General features: G+C 37.4%; 1 protein-coding gene and 1 pseudogene across 1 annotated transcript; one reads left to right on the top strand and one right to left on the bottom strand.

The window, feature by feature from the left end:
• Window positions 1-505: 505 nt before the first annotated feature.
• On the bottom strand, window positions 506-27,990 carry SLC25A31 (solute carrier family 25 member 31). Its single transcript, XM_005904814.2, has 6 exons — window positions 27,747-27,990; window positions 15,969-16,096; window positions 9,347-9,464; window positions 6,340-6,494; window positions 4,763-4,888; window positions 506-754 (listed from the first exon to the last, which is right to left on the bottom strand). The coding sequence occupies exons 1-6, from the start codon at window positions 27,988-27,990 to the stop codon at window positions 554-556; spliced, it is 972 nt and encodes a 323-aa protein (XP_005904876.1). The 3' UTR covers window positions 506-553.
• LOC102266215 (small ribosomal subunit protein uS5 pseudogene) lies at window positions 7,525-8,730 on the top strand (annotated as a pseudogene).

Here is a 27,990-nt window from a genome sequence, read left to right as displayed (position 1 = left end):
AGTCATTATCATTTTTTTATAATCAGATATAGAATCTGTGCTTATTAAAAACTATATGATACCATAAACACTATACATAGTAATAACCTGAGCTGCTTTAGTAGAGATACTGTAGAAGAAAGCTTACTTATGCCCACAGATATCATGATGACATCTCCTGATAAGCTTTTAAGAAATATTTGTCATATCATATGATTTCAAAAGATAGGGAGACAGTTAAAATAATATAATTTTAAAAGAAGATACTTTCATTTCTTAGATTTTAGCATTGTACATTTTACCTTATCACAAAAGTAAGAAAAAGATTTTAAACTAATAAAAATAACACGTACCACTTAAGTAAAATGTCTCATTAAAGTGAGTTTGAATCTAAATAGGAAAGAAACTGCATTTATCTGCTTTTTTAGTATTTAAATTCTTGAAAAAAGCCTTTGCTTTATTGCAGAATTAGCACTTTAAGAAACTACTGACAGTAGTAACACTATCAAAACGTACACAAATGGCAGCTATGTAAGTTGTATGTCTAAGAAATTAACCATATCCATTTCTCAATTTAATCGCCTGATGAACTACCTCCAATATCAATATTAAGGAGGTCTTTAATTTTATCATACAATACCAAGACCAAAGCACCCCCTGTACCACGAAGGATGTTGGAGAAGGCACCACGAAAAAACGCACCAATTCCTTCCTGTTGGTATATCTTCATAAAGCAGTCTAAAGTTCCTTTATATTGCCGTTCAGCCTCACCACTCTATATAAAGACAAACAGTTTTGCCATTATCTTAGTATCTTTTATCATAAGAGATTTTATGTAGCACCAAGGATACATTTAAATTAATACTGTGTTGAATAAGTATGTTGAGTTAACAGTCATATATTGAATACTGTCTCCACTGACTGGAGAATACTCATACTTTTTCAGGAATACTTGAAAAATGGCCAAATATTAGGCTTAACAAATTTTAAAAGATGGCATCACATAACATGATTTTATCATTTCACCACACTATAATTAAGTGAGAAATCAATAGCAACAAAAACAAAAACAAAACTAGAAATATATTGCATTTGGGTGTTAAGAAAAACATATCTTAGAAAATTTTTAAAACTTACTTATAACCCTAAAATGCCTCAAATAAATTTGTAAGATGTAGCCTGAGTGGTAACTTGAACCACCAGAAAAAAAGGAAATAATGCAACAGAAAGAATAAAAAATAAAAACGTATTTGATATACTTTGACCAATGTGTAGAAACACTATTTCAGGAAAAACAAGAAAAGGCTCTTAAATTATTAGAAGTGGCAAAGGTAACATCACCGCAGATGACCCAGAGATTAAGAGAGAGCAACATGATACTATGAACAACTTTTATGACAATTATTTTGAAAACTCAGAATAAATAATTTCCTTAAAGGTATAATTTACCAACAGAATAGGAAAAAACACTGGAATAATACTAAATTTGTTACATAAATTCAATCAGTTGTTGAAAATCTCATAAATTAGAAAACCACATATCCAGATGGCTTTATATGTGAGTTCTACTAGTCAATGAACATTTAGTTCCAATCTCACAGAAACTATTCCAAAGAAGAGAAAAAGTGGGGAGACTCCCCAACATATTTTATAATGATTGCATAGGCCTGATACCAAAGTTAGACTAGGATAATACAAGAAGGAAAAAAATATCAAGCTTATGTCAGAGAAACAATGGATACAAAAATCCTGAACAAATCCCAGCAAATCAAACCTAGCAAAGGGTACAAAATATAATACACCATAACCAAGCTGGATTGATCCCAGGCATAAAAAGTTGGTTTAGCTGTGGAAAATAGATTAATGTAATACATATATTAATACATGAAAAGAGAAAATAATATGACCATCTCAATATAGAAAAAAAAAAGACCATTCATGATTAAAAATTACTGTAATCCAAAACAGAAAGGACCAATCGTAACATAATAAAGGATAACTGAAAAATTCACAGCTAATTATTAAACTTTGTAACACTGAAGGCACTTCCTGTAAGACAAGGAACAAAACAAGGTTGCCAGTTATTACTTCTTTAATATAACACTGAATCAGAGGTCTCAACCAGTACAGAAAGGCAAGAAAAGGAATAAAAGGCATAAGAATTGATAAGAAAGGGGGAAAAAATGTGGTATATTTGCAGATTATATCACTGTGTAAAAAAAAATAACTTCAAAAGGTATACATACTGATAAGTATTTGTAATAAGGCTTAACAAAGTTGTGGGCTATAAAATCAAAATGCAAAATTTAAAGACGACTGTCACAAATTGTGTCCTCACAAAATTCATATATTAAAGACCTAACCCCAGAACCTCAGACTGTGACTATATTTGGACAGAGTTTTTATAAAGATAATTAAAGTTAAATGAACTCATTAGAGTGGGCCCTTACCCAAAATGATCATAAGAAGAGGAACAAAAAGGACCATGAGAAGACAGGGAGAAGGCCATCTACAAGCCAAGAAGAGAGGCCTTCAGAAGACACCAACCCTGCTAGACTGTTAGAAAATAAATCTCTGTTGTTTAAGCCACCCAGTTTTTGGTACTTTGTTATGGCAGTGGTACTATGTTTTATATATATAACAATGTACACATAAAAATCCACACCCACAATTTTTTTATGAATTATTTTGACAGTAAGTTGCAGCTACAGTTGCCCCTTAAACATTTCAATGTGAATTTTCTAAGAATAAGTATATTGCCCTACATGCCCAAAGTAGTTATCAAAATCAGACAATTTAACATTAATACCAAAACATCTACCTAACTCAATTTACAAATTAATTTTCTATTTTCAAAAGTTTTTCAATTAAACCAGAGCTAGACATAGATAACGGAGAAGGCAATGGCACCCCACTCCAGTACTCTTGCCTGGAAAACCCCATGGATGGAGGAGCCTGGTAGGCTGCAGTCCATGGGGTCGTGAAGGGTCGGACACGACTGAGCAACTTCACTTTCACTTTTCACTTTCATGCATTGGAGAAAGAAGTGGCAACCCACTCCAGTGTTCTTGCCTGGAGAATCCCAGGGACGGGGGAGCCTAGTGGGCTGCCGTCTATGGGGTCACACAGAGTCAGACACGACTGAAGTGACTTAGCAGTAGCAGACATAGATCAAGAGGAAAACAGATATAAAAGAAACAACTTTAAGGATAGTCCATATGAAGCAACAGGTTAAATAGGTTAGATATGCTTTACCCTTTCAAGGAGATCCAACTAGTCCATCTTAAAAGAAATCAGTCCTTAATATTTATTGGAAGGACTGATGCTGAAGCTGAAACTCCAATACTCTGGCCACCTGATGCAAAAAACTGACTAATTGGAAAAGACCCTGATGCTCAGAAAGACTGAAGGCAGGAGAAGGGGACAACAGAGGATGAGATGGTTGGATGGCATCACCAACTCAATGGACATGAGTTTGAGTAAACTCCAGAAGTTGGTGATGGACAGGGAAGGCCTGGTGTGCTGCAGTCCACGGGGTTGCAAAGAGTTGGACATGACTGAGCGACTGAACTGACTGATGGTCCCTTTCATGTGGCCCAGTGGGTTCTTTCAAGACCATCCTGTAGAGGATAATGAGGACAATGATAGTAACCACACTGCACAGTATTAATTTGAGAATAAATGAGTTAAAGTGTAAAATACTGAGGACAGTTCTGCCACATAATAAACATAGCTTTGCTGGCCTCATTATTTTCACTTGCCCTTATGAAAGCTATCATATATGGGTTATACTGAAATACTTTTTAAGCCATACCTTTAGGAATGTTTTTTCCCCTCTGCTGAGAATGTTCTCTCACTATCTTGAGAAAAAGCCTCTTTTCTGAGATTTAGCTCTTTAAGAGGCCATATCTGATCACTTTTAAGCGCATGAGTACCCCTCTCCTACTGCATTCCTGGAACTTATGCACATTTCTATTTAAACCATTAATAGTATGCTTTCAATAGTATGCTATGAGTTTGGGTGCAGGTTCTGCCTTATTTTATTTGTGTCACTGAAAGTGTCAGTCACTCAGTCGTGCCCAACTCTTTGCGACTCCATGGACTGCAGCCCACCAGGGATTTTCCAGGCAAGGATACTGGATTTGCCATTTTCTTCTCTAGGTGATGTTCCCGACCAAGGGGTCAAACCTGGGTCTCCTGCACTGCAGGCCGATTCTTTACTGACTAAGCTACCAGGGAAGCCCATTTGTTTCACTAGAGCTTGGTGAATAGTCACTCACTTATTTGCTAAAGGAATGAATATAATAAGTATCAGCAATGGAGATCAACAGTATCAAAATTTTGGTCTGGGGATTTACATTTAGGATATACATCATAATAAATATGTTTTCCTCCTTGGAGTTAAAATTATTTACTTTTACTAAAATATACTACAACAAATGATTACATATGTCAGTGGCCTGTGACTGGGCTTATTCTACTTAATCTAATATTCAGTTAAGACAGACACATTCTCATCTAATCCCTGCCATGCCCCTCCACTCTCCAAACAGTAATATACACTGCAGGAGAGAAAGACATTGCTGTTCTGATAGCAGACATGGAAGAAACTTTGCTGGATGATGACTCACTGCTTATGACAGGAATCAAAACAAAACATATCATGTATTAATTTTAGTAATAAAATGAAGGGCCTATGTCTTTTAGTCAAATGTCTCTAAATTACACTTGAATATCAGAGATATTAGAAAACTCAATTAAGCTTACAAATAATATAAAATACCTGCATCATCATACGTCTTCTAACTGTGTCAAAGGGATAAGAGAGTATTCCAGAGCACGTAGTCACAACTTGAGCAATGAAAAAGGAGACAAGAAAAGGTGTCTCCTTTGGTTTTGGTAATAAGCCCTAGAAAAGAAAAATTATCAAATAACCATCTAAATTTCCAAAATACCTTAAATTATTAAGTCAAAGGAAAATTCATATATATATATATATATATATGAAAGAGGGCTCAATTATATTTAAAATGCAATAAAAAAGTTGGATTTAGTATGGAAAGATTAAAATAATAGCAGGAGATCAATAAGAAAGGAGAACCCCACACATGGCTATATTTTTTACGTTTATTTGAAAAAGAATAGTATATCTGCAATTATAGGAGATTTGTTATTAATAGCACTGAAAACGAGAGGAGATGGTAGCCAGTGACCAAAAAAGTTCTTCCATTGCTCTTCCTCATAGAGTTGGAATCAGGATGAAAGAATGCCTATTACTATTGACAGATGACATTTGATAAGCTTTAAAGCTCTAAGCTAGTGAAGACACATTTCTAAATTTTACAACTACTACGGCTTGTAATAGAGAAAAGCAGAGGGAGAGTGAACATAAATTTTTCTACGATTAAATAAACGTATATAATATCCTGTAATTTCCATTAATCTGTCTGTCTAAAAAACACACTACGAACTAAAAGCAATATGTCCAGACTGTAATAAAAATGACATTCAACTACAGTTGTACTGAACAGGGAGAGCAGAGATAATATATGACACCATCATAAAATTTCCCTCAGGTTTTAATCTTAATAGTAAATAATACTGATATTAATTTCATTGCTTCTTTTTAGAAGCATTATGATATAGTGATTAAGAACATGGGATCTGTGCTTGCCACATAAATTACTTGGCCATTTCTAGATTATTTATTTTTAAAATGGGATATATTAAAAGCTCTCATAGTGTTTGGATATAAAGTCCTTAACAAGGTTCTTGAAACTAAGTAACAGATCAAAAAATGGCAGCCATTATTACTATCTCTGTTTCCTACCTTACGGAAGCACTACTAACATCTGAAATGAAAAGGCAAATAGCAGAACCTGGAGAACAATACAAAATTTAATAATACCCAACAGATCACTGAGCTATAGTAGCATATTTATCATATTTAACTATTATGCCTTGCCTGTTTTCCAATGATGATAGTAAGCTGACAATATGCATGTAAAAAAGTGATAACAAAATGAATGTAAAATTAGAAAATAACTGTTAGAAGATGCCTACCTATATACCAAATATTCAATTATGATATAAATCTAATTAGCATGTTTTCTATTTGAGTCTTCCAGTCCAAGCAGCACAAACACTTTATGTCTATGCTTTATATCCAAATTCAGGTTCATAATGGAGTTATAATTTAATTAGGTTATGGCAAAGTCATGATTAAACAGAATGCTATAATGTCTCTTATGTCATCATTTTGATTTCTATAATTAAAGTAAACATACTTGCTGAACATATTACTAATTAGAACAACAAAAAGAAACAATTTTTTTAACATATACTAAAGTATCAAATTACCTTAACTGTGTCATAAGCTCCAAAATAAGAAGCTCGGTACACAATGATGCCTTGAACTGAAACACCAAACCCTTGGTATAAACCAACAATTCCATCTGATTTTGCTATTTTCATAATACAGTCACCTAAACCCTTGAACTGTCGCTCTTCAGGACCTAAAATACAGCCATTTAAAATTTATTAGCAACATTATAATCAGATAAACACTTTAATCAAAGTAAATTAATTAAACATTTTACAGATTTAAATTACCTGGTACTAACACTTAGAAATCTTTCTAACAAACAAGGCACAAATCGAAACCTTCCCATTCATTTAAAGATAATTAAGATGTCAAGTAGTATCAAGATATTTTAACTGCAAATATATAAACAATCTATATATAAACAATCTAATTCAAGCAATCTGACTGGCTTAAAACATTTCAATAAAATTACCATTCAATAAAGTTACTAGTTAGCATTCAGAAAATACTTAGGCATTAAAAACGTCTACAACTTGCTTCAGTTGAAGAGCAAAAGGACAGATAACACAAAAAGGAAAAGCTAAAAACTAGTAACTTTAAGGATTATTAATATTTTAGATGCGGTGTCATATATTTCTAGTGTTTGATGGGTTTTGTTTTTAATTTTCCCTTGACCTAGAAATCTTTGATAACATTTTAGAATTATATATAGAATACAATGTTTCAAAATAAGGTTCTTCCAATTTTGAGAGAAAACAAAACTATAGAATTGAAATTAAACCAGGATGCATGTTATTTTCATTTTCTTAACAAGAAAATCTGGACTGCCAGTTAAACATGATAGATCAAACTCCTCATCTTTGTCCAAACTGTCATCCCTTCTGAGGCCTTTTCTCTGATCATTTATCTAAAATTGACATCATTCTCTTCTCCTAAATTTTTTTCCCTAGCATTTATTGCTAAGTGACAGTAGATTTACGTCATTTTTTCCTTTTTTTATTACTATAATCTCCACTAGACTGTAAGGTACATGAACCATGAGCTTCATGATTAATATGGTGTATCTCAAGCAGGACCTACTTTACTGGAGGCACCAAATAATACTTGTTGAATGAATCTCTGCTTCCTTGAGAAATTCTATTAAAATAATAATAAGGGAAAAACAGGTTTAAAGCAAAAAAGAGTACATGACAAGAATAAAGTTCACAAATTTTGGCAAGATGGAAAGGAGGTGGAAGAGTGGTAACTCACTCAGAGTGAGCAGAGAAAGTTGAAACCTTTCTTGCAGAGGGAGATACTGTTGAAAAGAGAACTACATGTCTCCAATAATCACAGAAATTTAAAATTAAAGGAATTAAGTACTGTTGTGGTAAGGCTCCAATTTGTGCTGGAGTCACATGGGGCCAACCTTCACAATTACTGAAAAAGACACACAAAGATACATCATTGTGAATGTCAAATCATCAGGGATATAAGGTAATTAAAAAGAAAAAAACACCAAATGGATGATGAATGCACTGTAGGGGGGGCCTGGAGGCCCTGGAGTGGGGGGGCCTGGTGGCTTCTGTGGAGGCTTTGGCAGCGGCACTGGTGTCCAGGGCTGAGGTTGCAGAGCTTGCAGAGGCAAAGCCAAGGGCATCACCAAGCTGGACCACCTGGTCAAGGACATGAAAATCAAGTCCCTGAAGGAGATCTATCTCTTCTTTTTGCCCATCAGGCTATCTGAGATCATTGACTTTTCAGATCATTGACTTTTTCCTGGGGCATCCCTTAAGAGAAAGGTTTTAAAGATTATGCCTAGGCAAAAGCAGACCTGTCCTGGCCAGTCGACCAGGGTCAAGACATTTTGCCACCACTGGGGATTGCAAGAGACATGTCAATTTGGGTGTCAAGTGCTTAAGGAGGTAGCCACTGCCATTCATGGGGCCACCATTCTGGCCAAGCTCTCCATCGTCTCTGTGCTGTGAGGCTCCTGGAGAGACAAGAACAGCGAGCCCCACACTGTCTCTTATAAGGTGACAGGCCGCTGCTGTGGCTCCGTGCTGGTGCGCCTCATCCCAGTCCTCAGGAGCACTGGCACTGTCCTAGCCTCTGTGCCCAGGAAGCTGCTGCTGATGGCTGGAACTGACGACTGCTGCACCTCTGCCAGGGGCTGCCCCGGAACCTTGGGCAATGTTGCCAGGGCCACTTCTGATGCCATTTCCAAGACCTACAGTTATCTTACTCCTGATCTCTGGAAAGAGATGTTGTTCGCCAAGTCTCAGTATCAGGACTTCTCTGACCATCTCGTAAAGACTCATACTACAGTTTCTGTGCAGAGGACCCAGCCTCCACATAGCCACCAGATAGTTTTATATGAGAAAAATATAATGAATGAAGCCAGAAAAACAAGAAAGAAAAGTCATATACAGAAGGATCAGCAGTAAGAAAATGATTTCTTAAGAGCAGTATTAGAAACTAGACTCCAGAGTAATGCTTTCAAAATTGTGAAAGAAAATGATTTTAATTCCAGAATTTTACATATGGCCCAATATTAAAAGAGTGAAACAGACGTTTCAGATAGCCAAGATCTCACTTTATCTCCTATCCACCCTCCTTAGAAAGCTATCAAAAAATACATCTACCAAAACAAGGGTGTGAAGAAACACAGAAAGATGTGATAAATAAGTAAGGACAGAGGAAAAGGGAATCTAAGGTGAGAGTTATACATGTAACCTAGAAAGGGGCCACAGTCAAGACAGGTAAATAAGTGCATGAAGGGATCTAGGGGATGGCTCTCTAAATAACAAAAACAGAAACAAACCAGAAGTTAAGTGCTCTTTGTGGCTTACTTTTTTGTTACTATAGTGTTGGCCTTCCTTTCCCTAGTTTAAAAGAAAAGAAAAAAAGTAGTAATCTTTAGGCTCTATGGACTTTACCATTTGGTTGAGAATAAAATTTTTAGGTTGAATGCAACACTACTGTTAAAGCATAACTATGATAAATAATACAGTGTTCAAAACCACAAAGAAGGAAGAGTTAGCATTTCTAATAATCCCGTACCTTTTCCAATATCAGCACCTAATCGGGTTCGGGCAAAATCTAGTGGGTAAACTACACATAAGGATGTTGCCCCAGCAGCTCCACCAGAAGCCAGGTTTGCCAAAAACCACCTCCAGAACTGAAACATATTAATTAAAAAGTAGTTATTAAACTATAGAATCTGATTTTTAAAAATCCTTTATTTTTATAAGGTTAAAAAGCCAGATTTACAAGATGCTTTTATAAAATAAACACCTAAAATAAGCATGTATTATCAACCAAAATACTTCATGTCCACGCAGGCTTTGTTTCTTACCAGGCAGTCTAGGAGATACAGGCTAGATGCTGATATATTGAAATTCCAAGATATTTTAATATCCTCCAGCAAAAGCGGCCCAGATTAGCACAAGAAGCCACATAAGATACTCCACTCTTTAGACTGTATAAAGCTTTTTATTAATAATATATCTTTTTATTACTAAAATGTTAGGTATCTGTGGAGGCCTCATCCATATCAGTTGCATGGACATTTAGGTTGTCTACATTTTTCGAGGCCTTAATTCTTAATTCATTTGTTTATTTCACAAAGCAAGTCATGGGGCCTTGTCCAGAGTAAGAGTAATGCATTCAATAAATATTTGTTTAATGAAGGGTACTTGGACTCCCACAGTACCTTTTAACGTGAAACTCATAAGTTCTACTGTACAGACAGCCATGTTTCATAATCACATAGAGATAATGAGACCAGAAGATAGCTAATCCATAGTTTGTAAGATGACATGTAACCTGGCAGAAAAAGAGGAGCTAGGCCACAGTTTAAATCTTAGAAATGTGAATCTAGAAATTCTAGGCCAGTTAGTAGTAGGGACAGAAAAGGAAAAAACATTAAATAATGTTTTTAGGTTTCAGTCTACTTTGAGACTGTTGAAAGCTACAGATACTTTCCCAATAAAAATCTCACATATATAAACACAGTTTTATTGTAAAAGTTTAAGTTATTCCTCAAGTTTGCATGGATCTCAGGTAAAGAACCCCACCACCACTTGAAAGGTTAGTAGGAATCACTATGATATTAACACTGAACTTAAAAGAAATAAAATGTAGGGAAGTAAAAAAGATGGGCAATAATGAGAAAATGCAGAGCAAATAGATACACACAAAAAACCAGATCATTACAGACAGAGATAGACTAAATGACCTGGGAGACAAAGATAAAGAGTATATAGTTTGATCCCTACAGCTGCCTGTGGTTCAAATTCCACTGCAGTAAATATGTCTTTTTCTTGAAGTAATTTCTCTGCTTCTTACAAGCAAATAGGCCAAATTAAATAGGCTACGCAGCACAAAGATTTATAAAGTGCATCTTAAGTTCAATTTAACATTCTACTTTCTTCCTAGATAAGAGAAAGAAAACAGATCTATAACTTTCTGGGTGAATGATTGTATAATTTACATAATTTACTATTCAAACAGGGACCCCTCTGATAGTGAAAGTGGGGCCAATGAGAAAGCAATGCAGGCAAGCACAAAATGTATAAATAGTATGGCCAAACTACTAGGGGAAGGAAGGCAGGAAAGGTTAAGGAGGATGGAAGGAGGAAGGAGACAAGAAGACTCCATGCTGAATGATAATTCTGCAAGTGTTTCCATAACAGATAAAGTCTGTCCCTCCACAATTAAGCTTGAAAATAACACAGACCCAGAAGTTGTTTTTTAAGTTTGTAATTTCAGATATTACTATACTGTAAAAGAGGGCTTCCCAGGTGGTGCAGTGGTAAAGAATCTGCCTGCCAATGTAGGAGATGAAAGAGACGTGGGTTCAATCCCTGGGTCGGGAAGATCCCCTGACGAAGGAAATGGCAACCCACTCCCAGTATTCTTGCCTAGAAAATCACATGGACAGAGGAGCCTGGTAGGTTACAGTCCACGGGGTAGCAAAGAGTCAGACACAACTGAGCACCACCACCAAACTATAAACGGAGAGGGAGTGAAAGCAATCAGGAAAGGAGAATAAGAGGGTTTAGGGGGTTTGGAGGAAAATAATCCTATTCATTTTCATCTGTTGACAAATAGATGATAAACTGCCTCCAAGCACAAATACCTGGGACCAAAGTTCTTTCTAACAGTTTGTGTGGGCATGGAAGAGAGCAGGAAGCTCTAGTCTCCGATGAGGGCTGTGCTGGTAGCTGCTTAGGAGCAGCAGAGACGTATTTTATGCCCAGGTTCAGCTAACACTCATCTAGTTTAGTCACCTCAGCTGAAAGAGGAGTAAGAGTATGGTAGAAAGAACTGAATTTGGGAATTAGAAAGACATGAACAAATGACTAGGGCAAATGCTTTAAGCTCTGTCTTGTTTTCCTATCTGTACGTTTGAGGTAAAAATAACTACCTCAAAGGGCAAGGTAAAAGTTCAGTGAAAGAGTATATAGTAGGCACACACCTCCCTACCATGGTTATTTTTTAAAAACCTTTTACTCTGACATAATAGCAGATTAACATGCATCCTAGTACATATGAAGTCTATAAACTTTTCAAGCAATTTTCCCCAAAGATAATATCTAGCATAATTACATGTGTGCATGCTCAGTGGTTCAGTCGTGTTCGACTCTTTATGACCCTACGGACTGCATGTAACCTGCCATCCTCTGTCCATGGGACTCTCCAGGCAAGAATACCGGAGTGGGTAGCCATGCTCTCTTCCAGGGGATCTTCCCAACCCAGGGATCAAACCCAAGTCTCCTGTGACTCCTGCATTGCGGGAGGATTCTTTGCCCACTGAGCCACCGAAGCCCAGCATAACTATAGTAGAGGAAATTAACATTGATGGAAATCCACCTTATTCAGATTTCACAAGTTTTACACACTCATCAGTGTGTGTATTTAGTTCTATGCCATTTTACCATATGTGCAGATTCATATGACCACCAATTATCACAGTGGACAGTTCCATGATAAAGATCCTCCATTTATGGACCTCTTTATAGCCACCTCCCTCTCTCCTGATAACCACTATTATGTTTTCCATCTCTATAATTTTCTTACTTCAATAATGGTAAATAAATGAAATCAGAAAGCAAATATTTTTTGAGATTGGTATCTTTTCAGTTAGCATTCAAAGTTGCTGTTTGTATCATGTTTGTTCTTTTTTAAAACTATATGGTAAAACTTACTGTTTAGGCATTTTAAGTGTATAATTCAGTGGCATTAAGGACAACACTGTATAAACATCATTACTATTTCTAGAACTTTTCATTATGCCAAACATAAACTCTGTACCTATTAGAGAATCTCCCTCCCTCTTACCCGTGGGAACCTCTATTCTACTTTCTGTCTCTATGAACTTGCCTTTTCTAGATCCCAAGAGGATCAGACAATACTTGTTTTATTAAAACGTGTTTCTCTTTATTGCTTAGTGATCTTCTATGGTGTGATGTACCACAGTTTAAGCATTCACCTGGGACATCTGGGTTATTCCCAAATTTTTGTCTATTATGAAACAATCTTCTATGAACATTGTATACTTTGCTTTTTTGTGAACAGAGGTTTTTTTTCTCTGGGATAAATGCCCAAGAGTTGGACTGTATGATAAGCATATGTTTAGTTTGTAAGAAACTGTCATATTCTCTTGAAAGCGGCAAGATCATTTTACATTCCCACTAGCAGTGTAAAATTCAGCTTCTCTGAATCCTTGCCAACAGCTAGTACTGTCACCAGTGCAGCCAGCCCGAGAAGCATGTAGAGATATTTACTGTGGTAGACCAACTACTTTTAAATCACATACACTGACTTGTTTTTTCTATCTTCTATGTTTCTTTGAAAACCAGATAAGAAACCCAAAATACTGAATTTTCATTTTCAGGGTTTTTTTTTTCCACTTTTCTTAGGGCAGGAACAGAGATAGGAGAAAATTTTGATGTCTAAGGGCAGAATTAGAAGGGTCATTAGTAGCCAAATTTAACAAATAATATATATTTAAACATTACATATTACTTTTGACTGAATATCTTTACATTCTAAATAAGACTGCATGTTCTTTCTTTTTTATTGTTCTTTTCTTATCTTTTGGCCACACCTTGCAGCATGTGGGATCTTAGTTTCCCAACCAGTGACAACCTGTGCCCCTTGTATTGGAAGCATGGAGTCTTAACCACTGGACCACCAGGAAAGTGTTAGCATATTCTTTAGAAGCATACTAAAAATGTTTTTACCTCAAGCTCTACTGATTTGAAATTTATTACAGAGTTTTAACAGAGATCAGAGTTAACTGAAACTTTTAGAGCCATGTTATTTACACTGTTAGGGACAGATGTTAGTAACATAAATTTTCTAGTTAATTCTGGAGTTAATTGCTCCATCTGGCTTAGTTTTACAGGAATTATCTTTTGGGGGAGATAGGGTGGAAAATGTTCAGTAAAGGGTTAATTCAGCAGGCTTGTGTTGCCCAAACCCTGCACATACTGAAAAGATCTCCCTCCTTGACCAAACTCAAAGGTTCCTTTGAGGAAACTTTCTGAGCCCGTGGAATATCCTATCTAGTAAGACTGTCTTTATATGCCAGAAGCTTTGGCAATACCAGATAGTTTATACTAACATTGATTTATGGTGAACACCCCTTTGTATACTTGGGGCTTTGGGCTAAACTATATCAATTTGACCTTTTGAGTAGGTGGCAGCTGTAGCTGGAGACTGAGTAGCTGAGTCTATTATACATGCCTATGAAACTGACTCCCCTCCCACAAAGACCTGACCACCACGGCTCAAGTGAGCAACCTTATTTGACAGTATATTATATATGTTGTCTCACTTTATTGCTGGGAGAACTAAGTGCTGTCCAGCTGAGTCTACTAGGAGAGGACACCCAGAAGCTTGCACCTAGTTTCTCTTAGATTTTGTCCTATGTGCTTTTTTAACCTACATCTTTTTGCTGTAATAAACCAGGAGTATAATAGCTTTTCTGAGTTCTTTGAGGGCTAGTGAATCACTGAACATGAAGACAGTCTTGGGGACTCTGATACAAGTCCGTAGTCAAAAGAAGTTCCAACTATTACAAGTTCCAACTAAAGATCCCTTAGTTATTAAATTTGTGTTAAGAGGTTTATAGAAACTTGTAAAAGTTAATATAATTCTAAATTTCCATATGTAATTTCTATGACTTAATACATATTATAATATGCTAACAGTTATTAATGCTTTAATTATTATTCTTTCCACTACTTAAGCACCTCCTCCCCAAATAAAACTCCACAGATTTTTAATGGATAAAGAAGATGTTGTACATATACAATGGAAAATAACAGCTATAAAAAAAGAATGAAATAACACCATTTGCAGCAACATGGATTAACCAGAGATTATCACAGTAAGTGAAGTAAATCAGAAAGAAATACGGTATCACTTATATGTGAAATCTAAAATATAAAAGAAATGGACCTATCTACAAAACAGAAGTAGACTCACAGACATAGAGAACAGACTTGTGGTTGCCAAGGGGTATGGTAGGGTGAGGGAGGGAAGGAGGGGGGCGTTGGGTTAGCAGAAATAAAATACTATATATATGATGGATAAACAAGGTTCTACTGTATAGCATAGGAAACTATAGTCAATATCCTATGATAGGCCATACTGGAAAAGTATATTAAAAAGAACGTATATATACATGTCTAACTGCTTCACTTTGCTATACAACTCCAATACTTTGGCCACCTCATGCGAAGAGTTGACTCACTGGAAAAGACCGATGCTGGGAGGGATTGGGGGCAGGAGGAGAAGGGGACGACAGAGGATGAGATGGCTGGATGGCATCACCGACTCAATGGATGTGAGTTTGAGTGAACTCCGGGAGTTAGTGATAGACAGGGAGGCCTGGCGTGCTGCAATTCATGGGGTCACAAAGAATTGGACGTGACTGAGCGACTGAACTGAACTGAACTGAACTGCCTCACTTTGCTATACAGCAGAAATTAACACAATATTGTAAATCAACCATGCTCTAATTGGAAAAAAATACCTCAGGTAAGACAAATCCAACTACTTCTTAGAAAATTTTAGAGACATTAAAATATAATTACCTGCTTTTTCTAAAAACAGAACTACCATATGATCCAGCAATTCCACTCCTGGGTATATGTCCAAAAAATACAAAACACAACTCAAAAAGATACAGGCACCCCAATGTTCATAGCAGCATTATTTGTAACTGCCAAGGTTGTAAAGGTATGTAATCAATCCAAGTGTCCATCAACAGATGAATGGATAAAGAAGATGTTATATATATAAAATGGAATACTACTGAGCTATAGAAAAGCAAGAAAAATTTCTATTTGCAGCAACATGGACAGACTCTGATGGTATTATGCTAAATGAAGTAAGTCAGAAAAAGACATACACTTCATGATATCACTTCTATGTGGAATCTATAAAATACAACAAACTAGTGAATAAAACAAATAAGAAGCAGATTCACAGATACACAAAACAAACTAGTGGTTACCAGTGAGAAAAGGGAAGGGGTGCAGATAGGGGTGTGGGGGAAAGGGTTACTATGGGATAATTTGAATCACATATGTGAAACTGTTAAAAACTGTAAAGCACTATATAATTTAAAGAAGCTTTCATTCAATTAAAAGTAATAAAAAATAATTACCTGTTTTTCTTTATTAACTCCAGACATGAACAGTTGTTTGTATTTGTCTTTGAAAGCAAAGTTTAGAGCTTGTGTTGGAAAATACCGGATTACATTTGCCAAATTGCCACGCCAATAACTGAGGAAACCTACAAAAGAAAGCATACTAAATATAAACTTGTATTATTATTAAATAATTTGCATAGTTTTAACAAACTTAGCTGTTTGAACTACCTAAAACTTACATCTTTTCTCATGAGAAAAAAAAGAAATTTACATGTGTCTCCAACTGAAGGAAAAAAGGCTGTGTTAACTCCAAGCACTCCATTTCAATTTTGTTAATTTCCAATAAGAAGCCTTGACTACCTAAAAACCTATGGAAAGCATTACCAGCTGAATATAGGTCTCTTCACTAATAGAAAAACAGAGCTTACTAGTACTCATAAGAGAAGTTTAGTCTCATTTCAAATCATAAAATACAATTCCTATGGTGACAAGTCTGTTGGAACAAAATTGTGTTGTATATATACTCCTGAGAATGAGATAAAAGAGTCTTACCTTTATATTTTATAACCTAGCCAAATAAAAGGAATTCACAATTCAAGTTTCCAGAGGCCTGACGAAGAGACAGGAGGAAACTTTCAAGGTTAATAATCTTCCCAATTCAAATCTCCATGGACTAAATGACCAAACTTTATAATTCAGTCACTGTGTTACCTGATAAGTCAGAGCTGCCTTTATAATCCTTTAGCTGCCCCAGAATACAACAGGCGATCCCTTCAGGACCCATAGTTGTATTTACAGATGGTTGAACCCTGCTACTCTTAAGATAGCTCTAGTCCCAGCTTGGAGAAAAGAATACCCATAAACAGTCTCCTAAAGATAAAAATTTGAATGAAGATAATCTCAGTTGACTGCGCCCAGTGCTCAGAAACTGAAAGTTGGATCAGATAAATACACAGAAAGATATTTATTTGTTAAATAAATAAGTATACTTTGTGGGAAGTAAAATTGAGTATTAGTGAATCCCAAGGTGAATGTAAAGCAGCTGTATAGAGACAATTAAGATGTATATTAATGGCCAAGACATAATCTTTTCAGTCCTCACAGCTGATTCAGTTACCTGGCATTCAGTTGCAGGCATAAATTACTAGGGCATTTAACATGTAATGATAACAGCCACAACTTCCTGAGCACTCAATGTGTACCAGGCACTGGCAAAGGCTATACTTGTACATTTAATTTAATCATCACACTAAGATTATGATACATGTTCTCTTATAGTACCCATTTCATACATGCACAAACTGAAACTTTTATAAATTTGAAAACTATAATCAGGATTTAGAATCAAGTTTTATGTCTGTCTCCAAAGCTCTACTGAAGCTTTGAGTTTCTGGAGAAGCAAATCCTAGAAAAGTTTGAAAATGATTAAAGTATGGTAAGTAAATAAAAATCTATTTTTTTAAAAAATGGAAAATGATTATTGTAAAAATGTTTGAGGCAATATTAAAAAAAATACTAATTTCTAGGAACTGTTTTTTATTCATTTAATCCTCATAATCACCCATGAGGTAGGTAATATTAATCTCTCCATTTTATATATGAAGAAATGCATTAAAAACAACTTCTAAGGCATAAACAAGTTAGTTAAATAACTTGCCCAGTATCACTTAGGTCAGAAAATTGTACACCTGGAATTTAAACTCAAGCAATCTGGCTCAATAATTCAGTCCCTTAACTACAATACTTTCCTTAATCATGCAAATATCTTTTGTACCTAAGAAAGGTCAACGTTTTCTTTAATGGAAGCAAAATAAAAATCTTAAAACATGAGAAATGTAAGCAAATTATAAAAGAATATTGCTTGCTAGTTACAGCCACATTGAATTCCTGAGGGAGATTGATGAATCTAATTTTCAGAGGTATTTTTAGTGATTTCTAAGTTCTTCATAGTTAACAACATTTAACAACATAGTTAAGCATTTGTATTTTCTGCAGACTTGCGGAAGAGAAACACTGAAAGTAAAATATGACTGTAAATGATACTGAAGAATAAGATTTTATTTTCTACACCTGTGTTACAGTAACACAATAACAGATTACTGGCTGAGGATAGAGTCGATCTTAAAAGTAAAAAAAAGAACATGTTGGCTGGAGAATGGCCAATGCAGTCAAATGGGATTTAAATTAAAAATCATCACTTGTTTTTTAAAAAACTAATAAACTGAGCTTAAAAAGCGTTGTGTATAAAAAATGTATTGGAATTCCCATTTTATACATGGCTCTTATTTATTAATAGTCATTTTGGAAATGGTTGATTTAGATGGTATTGAGATATTACAGGTTTCAGATTGTGAGCTGTTATATAATATGATTATGAAAAGTGTGAAAGTGTTCATTTCTCTGTCGTTTCTGACACTTTGTAATCCCACGGACTGTAGCCTGCAAGGTTCCTCTGTCCATGGAATTCTCTAGGCAAAAATACTGGGGTGGGTAACCATTCCCTTTTCCCAGGGATCTTCTGGACTCAGGGATCAAATCTGGGTCTCCCACACTGCAAGTAGATTCTCTACTGTCTGAGCCACCAGGGAAGTCCGATTATAATTACAGTACTGAATTAATATCTATTTCACAAAAGAGTATCACAAATAAGTAGTAAAAAGCTTTTAACTTTGGCTAACGTATTGAATCGGAGAAGGCAATGGCAACCCACTCCAATACTCTTGCCTGGAAAATCCCATGGACGGAGGAGCCTGGTAGGCTGCAGTCCATGGGGTCGCACAGAGTCGGACATGACTGAAGCGACTTAGCAGCAGCAACGAATTGAATATAAAGAGAAAATTCTGATGACAGACATCTGCAGATTAACAGGAACCATGACAGAGTGCCAGATTTATGACTGAGATGGTTTGGTATTGTTGACAGAATGTATTCCTTTTAGCAAAATTGTATTTGCGTGAAACAACCTAGAGGATTCAACAAAACAACTGTCAACATCTCGATGAAATTCTAGAAACAAATAAACCACTAGAAGAATAACAGGAAAACTGGCAGCTTTTAATGAGTTATGTCTGAAAAAATATTTCTCTCACACAAAAATTCTATTGCATGGTTACTACTGATTCGTGGATTCCCTGAAGCTACAGGTATCAGGTTAAAAACCCTTCCTTTAGCCTTTTTCCACATTATCATGCTGCAAAACCTTACTCTTATTCCCTTTTTTTCAACTCACTGATGTACCAGGCTTTTAGGAGTGCCAATGTCCTTAGTAAGAGTACAAAGAGGAGGAACTTCAAAGTGGAATTCTGAATACATTTTCTATAGAAATATAATTTTGGGAGGCTAGGTTTCAGCATTTTATTAAACTATACTCTAGGTACACTATGTACCATGTAGGTTCTTTAGATAAGATTACAAAAATCTACTTTATATGTAAAACAAATTTATCCCAAGTACATTCATTTACAAATGATGATGAGGAATGAACATTTGTAAATTCAGGAATGTATTCACAATGATTAGAGTTAAACTGTATTAAGCACTAACCATGCAACAGACACAAGGTAGAATATTTTATAGCACTCTTTTTTTTCTAACTTTTTATTTGATATTGGAGTATAGTTGATTAACAATGTAGTGATAGTTTTAGGTGGACAGCAAAGGGAGTCAGCTACACACATGTATCCATTCCTACCCCAAATTCCCCTCCTAAGGAGGCTGTCACTTGAGTTCCCTGTGCTATACAGTAGGTCCTTGTTGGTTATCCATTTTAAACATAACAGTGTTTACAAGTCCATCCCAAACTCCCTAACTATGCCTTTCCACTATTCTCTGCCCCTGGCAACTACAGGTTCATTCTCTAAGTCTGTGAATCTGTATCTATTTTGTCAGTAAACTTATTTGTATAAATTCTTTTTAGATTTTGCATATAAGGGATATCATATGGTTTTCCCCCCCTCTGACTGACTTACTTCATTCATTATGACAGCTCTAGGTGCATCACTGATCCTGCAAATGGCATTATTTCCTTCTTTTTAATGGCTGAGTAATATTCCATTGTATTTCTGTATCACATCTGCATCCATTCCTCTGTTGATGGACATTTAGGTTGCTTCCGTGTCTTGGATGCTGTAAACAGTACTGCAGTGAACACTGGGGTGCGTGTGTGCTTTATTTATTTATTTCTTGGTTGCACTGGGTTTTCATTACTGTATATGCACTTTCTCTAGTTGTGGCAAGTGGGGCCTACTCCTCATTGCGGAGTGCGGTTCTCATTGCGGTAGGTTCTCTCGTTGCGGAGCACTGGCTCTAGGCTTCAGCAGTTGCGGCAGGCGGGCTCGGTAGTTGTGGTGCATGGGCTTTGTTGCTCTGCGGCATGTGCAGTCTTCCCAAATCAGGGATCAAACTCATGTCCCCTGCAGTGGCAGACAGATTCCCATCCACTGATCATCAGGGAAGTCCCAGACCATGCTTTTCTCCAGATATATGTCCAGGAGTGGGATTTCAGGGCCATATGGTGGCTCTATTTTTAGAGGAACCTCTGGACTATTCTCCACAGCCACTGTACCAATTTACATTCCCACCAAGAGTGAAGGAGGGTTCCCTACTCTCCACACTCTCTCCAGCCTTTACTGTTTGTGGTCTGTTTTATTACAGGGATTATCCTGTTTAACCATCAAAACTACCATATGAGGTAGGTAATAAAATTATTGGGCTTCCCTGGTGGCTCAGATGGTAAAGAATCCACCTGCAATGCAGGAGACCTGGGTTCAATGCCTGGGTTGGGAAGATCCATTGGAAAAGGGAACAGCTACCCCCTCCAATACTCTGGCCTGGAGAATTCCATGGACAGAGGAGCCTAGTGGGCTACTATCCACTGGGTCACAAAGAGTTGGACATGAGTGAGCAACTTTCACAAACATACAATATTATTATAACCAGTACAGAACTGAGGAAATTGAAGTTGAGAGAGTTAAATTAAAGTTGTTCAAGGTTACAAGGTAAGGAAAAGACTGGGATTCCCAGTCTTTCCTAATTCCAGATCTTTCTACATCTATCTGACTACAGATCTAGAACTATTACATCTCTATTGCCTCTAGGGAAAAATCCACTTTGAATAAAAACAGTAGTATTTTTTGATCAGAATAAAACAAAGGAAAAGCAAGAGTGATGGAAATGTAGTAGTATTTCATTTTCTACTCATTAAGATTCTCGGAGAAGGCAATGGCACCCCACTCCAGTACTCTTGCCTGGAAAATCCCATGGATGGAGGAGCCTGGTGGGCTGCAGTCCATGGGGTCGCTAAGAGTTGGACACGACTGAGTGACTTCACTTTCACTTTTCACTTTCATGCATTGGAGAAGGAAATGGCAACCCACTCCAGTGTTCTTGCCTGGAGAACCCCAGGGACAGGGGAGCCTGGTGGGCTGCCGTCTATGGGGTCGCACAGAGTCAGACACAACTGAAGCGACTTAGCAGCAGCAGCAGCAGTCATGCAGATTAAAGGACAGTTTCCAAATATATAATCACAAAATTGATACAGAAAAACATGGGGATTGTGGTATATTTCTCCTCTAACAGCAGAACATCTAAGGTGTGTTGCCTTTTTTTTTTTTTCCTTAATTGCTTAGTAAAAATAATCTCTTCAAAATTTAAAGATGATAAAAAAACCTCCTTGGAACTTAATTCTGAGAAAGTAATTAAGAATTAATATAAAACTTAGGGGAAAATGGGGAATAGTTACCAGGTCAGTTACTGGTCAACTTACAAGTCAAGAATGGAAATGCTAGGCATGTTTGGGTATACAGTTGACCTTTGAACAATATGAGAGTTAGGGGCGCTGATGACCCACGCAGTCAAAAATCCAAGTATAACTTGTAGTCTGCCTCCCCTATATGTAGTTTCTCCACATCCACGATTCTGCAACCATGAAGTCAACCAACCGGGGATCATGTAGTACTGTAGTATTTACTACTGAAAAAAAAAAAAATCCACACAATTCAAACCCATGGTGCTCAAGGGTCAAGTGTATGTATATTTGAGACTTGTACACTCCAACATACTTAGACAGTCTGCCTATTAGTTAAAAAAATGCAATCAATGATTCTCAAATATGTACATACTTAAAAAAGCAAATTATGTACCTTTGCCACTATACCATCCTGTTATGTGCATCTGTAAAACACATCCAAAAGAGAAATGAAAGAATGAGATAAAGCTTCTTCATTCACACGATACTGTAAATCAACTATACTCAATAACTATACAAAAAAAAAAAAAGGATTCTTCATTTAAAAACCTTTTATGTGATACCAAGTACATAGCAGGGGCTTCTCTGGTGTCTCATATGGTAAAGAATCTGCCTGCAATGCAGGAGACCCAGGTTTGATCCCTGGGTCGGGAAGATCCCCTGGAGAAGGGAATAGCAACTCACTCTAGTGTTCTTGCCTGAAGAATCCCATGTACAGAGTAGCCTAGCAGGCTACTGTCCATGGGGTTGTAAAGAGTCGGATATGACTGAGCGACTAACACACACACTCACAGAGCAGACCTGCTAGGGACAGCACTGGGAATAAAGTTCTTGGTCTTATGGAACTTACATTACAAAGACAGACAATGAAGAAATAAATGTTAGGTGTCCAGAAAAAAAAACAGTAATATGCAGAAGGAGAATGAGGAAGGACTATTTAGATAGGGTGGTTAGGTCAAACTTTAAGATATTAGGACACAACTGAGCGTTTATTTTACTAGTTAAAACACAGTACTTTCAAGTATCTTGCTAATTATGATGTTTTCATACTATCATCTGCTATTATCTCAAGGCACCCTTAGAATGAGGTTCATTCTTAAAAATAATGTGAATCTATATTTCAAATAGTCTTGACAATTTCAAATATTCAAATAGTCTTATCTCTATAAATCCATTTAACAGAGCCAACATAAACTATATTTATTATACAATAATTGAGCAAGGGCTCCAGTCATCCCTTTTCCCCTGTGTTACTCTTTTTTCAGGATGCCTTAGTGTCCTGTGATATATAACTGACACTTGGCCAATCATAGGTACCAGAGCCAAGTCATTTAATAAATATCAGTAAAGTTTATTTTCCTATTTTATTTACATAAAGCATATACTTAAGGAGATCCAACCAGTCCATTCTGAAGGAGATCAGCCCTGGGATTTCTTTGGAAGGAATGATGCTAAAGCTGAAACTCCAGTACTTTGGCCACCTCATGCGAAGAGTTGACTCACTGGAAAAGACTCTGATGCTGGGAGGGATTGGGGGCAGGAGGAGAAGGGGACAACAGAGGATGAGATGGCTGGATGGCATCAGCGACTCGATGGACGTGAGTCTGAGTGAACTCTGGGAGTTGGTGATGGACAGGGAGGCCTGGTGTGCTGCGATTCATGGGGTCGCAAGGAGTCGGACACGACTGAGTGACTGAACTGAACTGAAACCTAATATTTTAATACCCCCAAATATCATCTTCAAGATTTAAAAACCTCACTGCTTTAGCCTTCAGAAAAATATGTTTGGAAAAGTTCATATTAAAAACAGCTGATGAACTCATGTCCAGAAATACCTGAAAGAGAAGAGTTCTGTTGGGCTCTTAAAAACTGAGACTTATAATATCCTTGAAAACCTATGTTACAATATACTAAATAGAAGTTTATATTAATTAAAATATATTTACTGATACATAGCTTGCTCAGTGAAAAAGAATCACTCTCAAGACACTAAAATGTTAACTGTGGTAATATTAGCAGTTTTTTTTAAACTTTTGGTTTCTCTATATTTTGTAATTTTCTATAAGAAACATGCATTATTTGTATAATGAAGGTTTGAACAGTACTAAATAATAAAAGTATACATACAAAGTTGGAAAGTCATAAAACCAACTAAAGAATAAATCTTTAAAAACAGCATTAGTCAGGTTAAACCCTTTGATACTAAAAAGTATCAAAGACACCCAAAGAGATATTTAAAGCTATGTTCAGAACAAGAATGAAGAGATGTCTCCTTGAGGTGTAAAGAAAGACGTAAGGTAAGAAGATAGTGAGAGAGCACCTAGTTTTGCCTTCTGAGTTCACTGTCTCTTATCCTCATTTCATATTGCCTAAAGAAAGGAAAAGTTATCAGTAAAACTAGAATATGGAAAACAAGAGAAACTTCAGAACGCTGAGATGGCGATGTACCTTGATTTTCACAAGACAGAAAGTAAATTCCAGAAAACAAAAGCCTTAGAATCTGACTGCCTAGTAAAGTTCCAGAATGATCTAGCACAGTGATTCTGAACCCCACCAGGTTCCAGTTTTCCATACATAATAAATATTTTACAATGCTTCCTTTACTGCCTATAAATAGAATACAAAGACAATAACCTCTTCACTAGCTCAAGAAAAGTCAATATAATGCCTTCTTTGCTACATACAAAGAGGAAATAAGAGTTTATAATATGTATTTTTAATTAGTAAATTGGTGAGGTGTGATCACGTCAGAGACATAATAGTAATGAATCTGTTGTGTTTAAGATATACACTGACATTTTAAAAAAAGGACTTAATAATTAGTATATCTATACAATCATAATTCAATATTTAAAAATGAAGATGATGTAAGTGGTGATCAAATATGACACACAGAGCTGTTAACATGAGTTTCCACAATGATGAACACCTCTCAGTAAAATTCTGAGCAAAACAAAGTACGGTCTTTCCTCTACTTACACGACAGCTGCATTACTGAAATTAGTGTGTACTAAAATCATGCCCTGGACAGTTTACGTTGATAAGTAAATAATCAAAAACAGGTTTGAGTGCCATAAGAACATCCAGTGGGAGATCTGAGTTATTCCATTGTAGGATATGTCTTTGTTGTGCAGGACTGACCATATACAGGGGCAGCAGGATGTTTAGCAGTCCTGGATTTTGCCTTTCATATCACTGCATTTAAGGATTACTCCCCTCTTTGTGCTAAACAAAAAATTCCTCACAAGTTTCCCCAAATGCCCCTAGATGGCAATATTATCCCTGTTGTGAATTACTAATCTTTTAGCATAGGATATACCATGTGTATTGATAACAAGGCTTTGTATGTACTAGGAAACATTTTCTTAAAATTCTGCTTAAAGAAAGCTGGAGCCATAATACTATTCAGAATGGTCTCAATTTACAAGAGCCATATTGAATGTGTGTGTGCATGTACTCAGTCTTCAGAGGTGTCCTATTTTTGCAACCCAAAGGACTGATGTTGAAGCTGAATCTCCAATACTCTGGCCACCTGATGTGAAGAGCTGACTCATTTGATAGGACCCTGATGCTGGGAAAGATTGAGGGCAGGAAGAGAAGGGGATGACAGAGGATGAGATGGTTGGATGGCATCACCGACTCAATGCACATGGGCTTGGGTAGGCTCTGGGAGTTGGTGATGGACAGAGAAGCCTGGCGTGCTGTGGTTCATGGGGTCGCAAAGAGTCAGACACAACTGAGTGACTGAACTGAACTGAACTGATGGACTGTAGCCCGCGAGGCTCCTCTGTCCATGGGATTTTCCAGGCAAGAATACTGGAGTGTGTTGCCATGCCCTCCTCCAGGGGATTTTGTAGATCCAGGGACCCAACCAAGTCTCTTGCACTGCAGGCAGATTCTTTACTGCTGAGCCACCAGAGAAGCTTCATATTTAACATATTTAGGTTTAAATATTACAAAAAACATTTAAAATATAAAATGATTTAGCATTGGTCAGCACAATCTTTCCAGAATATTTAACTTTACCTCACTAAATATTTAAAGCATATTAGTAAATAATAAAGAGGCTCCTACTTCTCTGAAGAGAAATGGGAAGCTTGCTCTGATAAAATAAATGGAAGTGAAAAGATGTGAGCCATTAACTATGAAAGATCTAAATTAAGCTCCCAGACAGGGCACACTATATCCACAGTATAGATTATGCCTTAAGAGTCTATATCCTCAACCCTAAATACTCTGCTTGCAGGGTCTTAGTTCCCCCACCAGAGATCGAACTTGTGTCCCCCTGAAGTGGAAGCCTGGAGTCCTAACCACTGAACCACCAGGGAATTCCCAGGAATCCTTTTTTTATAAGAGGAAACGTAACCTATCTTAGACTTAGGAGTGAAAGAAAGGCCTGCACTTGAGTTGAACCCACTTCACATCTTGTTCAGAATATACAACAAATAGGCCTATTTCCCTTTTTAAAATTCTTATAGATGTTTCAATTGAATCCAACTATATATGGGAGGCTCAGATGGTAAAGAATCTGCCTGCAATGCAGGACACCCTGGTTCAATCCCTGGGTCAGGAAGATCCCCTGGAGAATGGAATGATATTCTTGCCTGGAGAATCCCATGGATAGAGGAGCCTGTCGGGCTACAGTCCACAGGGTCACAAAAAGTTGGACAGGAGTGAGCGACTAATAATACACTATACAGCTCAAAGTTTCTGATCAATTTATCCTCTATTCACTTAGCTAACTTAGAAGCCAGTCTGCAAGGTGAGGGCAATGAATGATTAACAAGGCATTTTCATTATTCCTTAAAATCATTTCAATATTAACAGGAAAAACTCCACAATGAACCAAAATATCAAAATTTTACATAAAAACAGAGCCTGATGCAAAAAAAGAAAACTGATCCTGTCTCTACTTAGAGTTTTTACATTGCTCACCATAGGTTTTTCTCATTAATTTTGATTTCTAAAAATACTGCATTAAAATAGTTTGTTTCTAGACTGAGTGAGGTTCCCATGAGGCACAGTGGCAAAGAATCCGCCTGCCAATGCAGGAGACACCTTCGATCCCTGGAGGGGAAGATCCCCTCTAGAAGGAAATGGCAACCCACTCCAGTATTCTTGCCTGGAGAATCCCATGGACAGAGGCACCCGGCAGGGCTACAGTCCATGGAGTAGCGAAGAGTCGGACACAACTAAGCACGCACGCACCACTGAGGTTTTTTGGCATCTTCCTAAAACATGTGTAGACGTGAGTGCCTGTTAAGCTTCAACCCCAGTCAGTCTTCAGTAGTTCCTGAGAACAAACAAGCTCTTTTCACTGAATACGTACTAGAGAGGCCCCAGTGCTTCTCTATTTGGCATGCTGCTGCTGCTGTTGCGTCGCTTTAGTCATGTCCGACTCTGTGCGACCCCATAGATGGCAGCCAACCAGGCTTCCCGTCCCTGGGATTCTCCAGGCAAGAACACTGGAGTGCGTTGCCATTTTCTTCTCCAATGCAGGAAAGTGAAAAGTGAAAGTGAAGTCTCTCAGTCGCGTCCGACTCTAGCGACCCCATGGACTGCAGCCTACCAGGCTCCTCCGCCCATGGGATTTTCTAGGTAAAAGTACTGGAGTGGGGTGTCATTGCCTTCTCCATTTGGCATACTTGTCTTAAACATGTTATTTCAGCAATTATTTCAGAACCTTAAAGCACTTATTAACATACAGCCAAGTGCCTAATGGCATCTCCCCCAATCCTGGGAGGTCAACCATTTCCCTCTTGAGCCAGGTAGAGGCGCACTGGGGTGCAAGGCCTACTAGGAAGGAGAAATGTAGAGGAAAGAGAAGGTGGTGATCCCTCCTGCCCAAGGACTGCTCACGTGTAGGCCTTCTTGACCCTGGGAAAGCAGAGCCTCATAGACTGGTTAAGAAATTGTATTATCCCAGGCACAGAAATCAACTCCCGACACACATAGCCCTGGTGCCCGCGCAGCGTCCCCTCCTGGCTCACCCACTCCCTTTTCCCAGAAGCTGACCCTGCGCGGAGGGAAGGTTGGAGCATACGCACCCTGCTCACGGGGAATCCGCACCAGGCAGTCCACGATGCCTTTGTACTGAGCCTCAGGGCTGATCTGCTTGGACGACGCCTGGACCTGCAGCAGCAGCTTCACACGCTCGATGGGCGCCACCGTCGTCTTGGACACAGCCGCCGCCACCCCGCCTGCCAGCAGGTCCTTCCCGAAGGATGTGGCGTCAAAAAGCCGCTTTTCCACCTTCTTCTCTTGCTTCCTCTTCGGAGGTTCACGCTGCAT

The sequence above is a fragment of the Bos mutus genome, chromosome 17 (genome assembly GCF_027580195.1).
Source record: "Bos mutus isolate GX-2022 chromosome 17, NWIPB_WYAK_1.1, whole genome shotgun sequence".
NCBI classification, from domain to species: domain Eukaryota; kingdom Metazoa; phylum Chordata; class Mammalia; order Artiodactyla; family Bovidae; genus Bos; species Bos mutus.
This window is presented reverse-complemented; position numbering and strand designations above follow the sequence as displayed.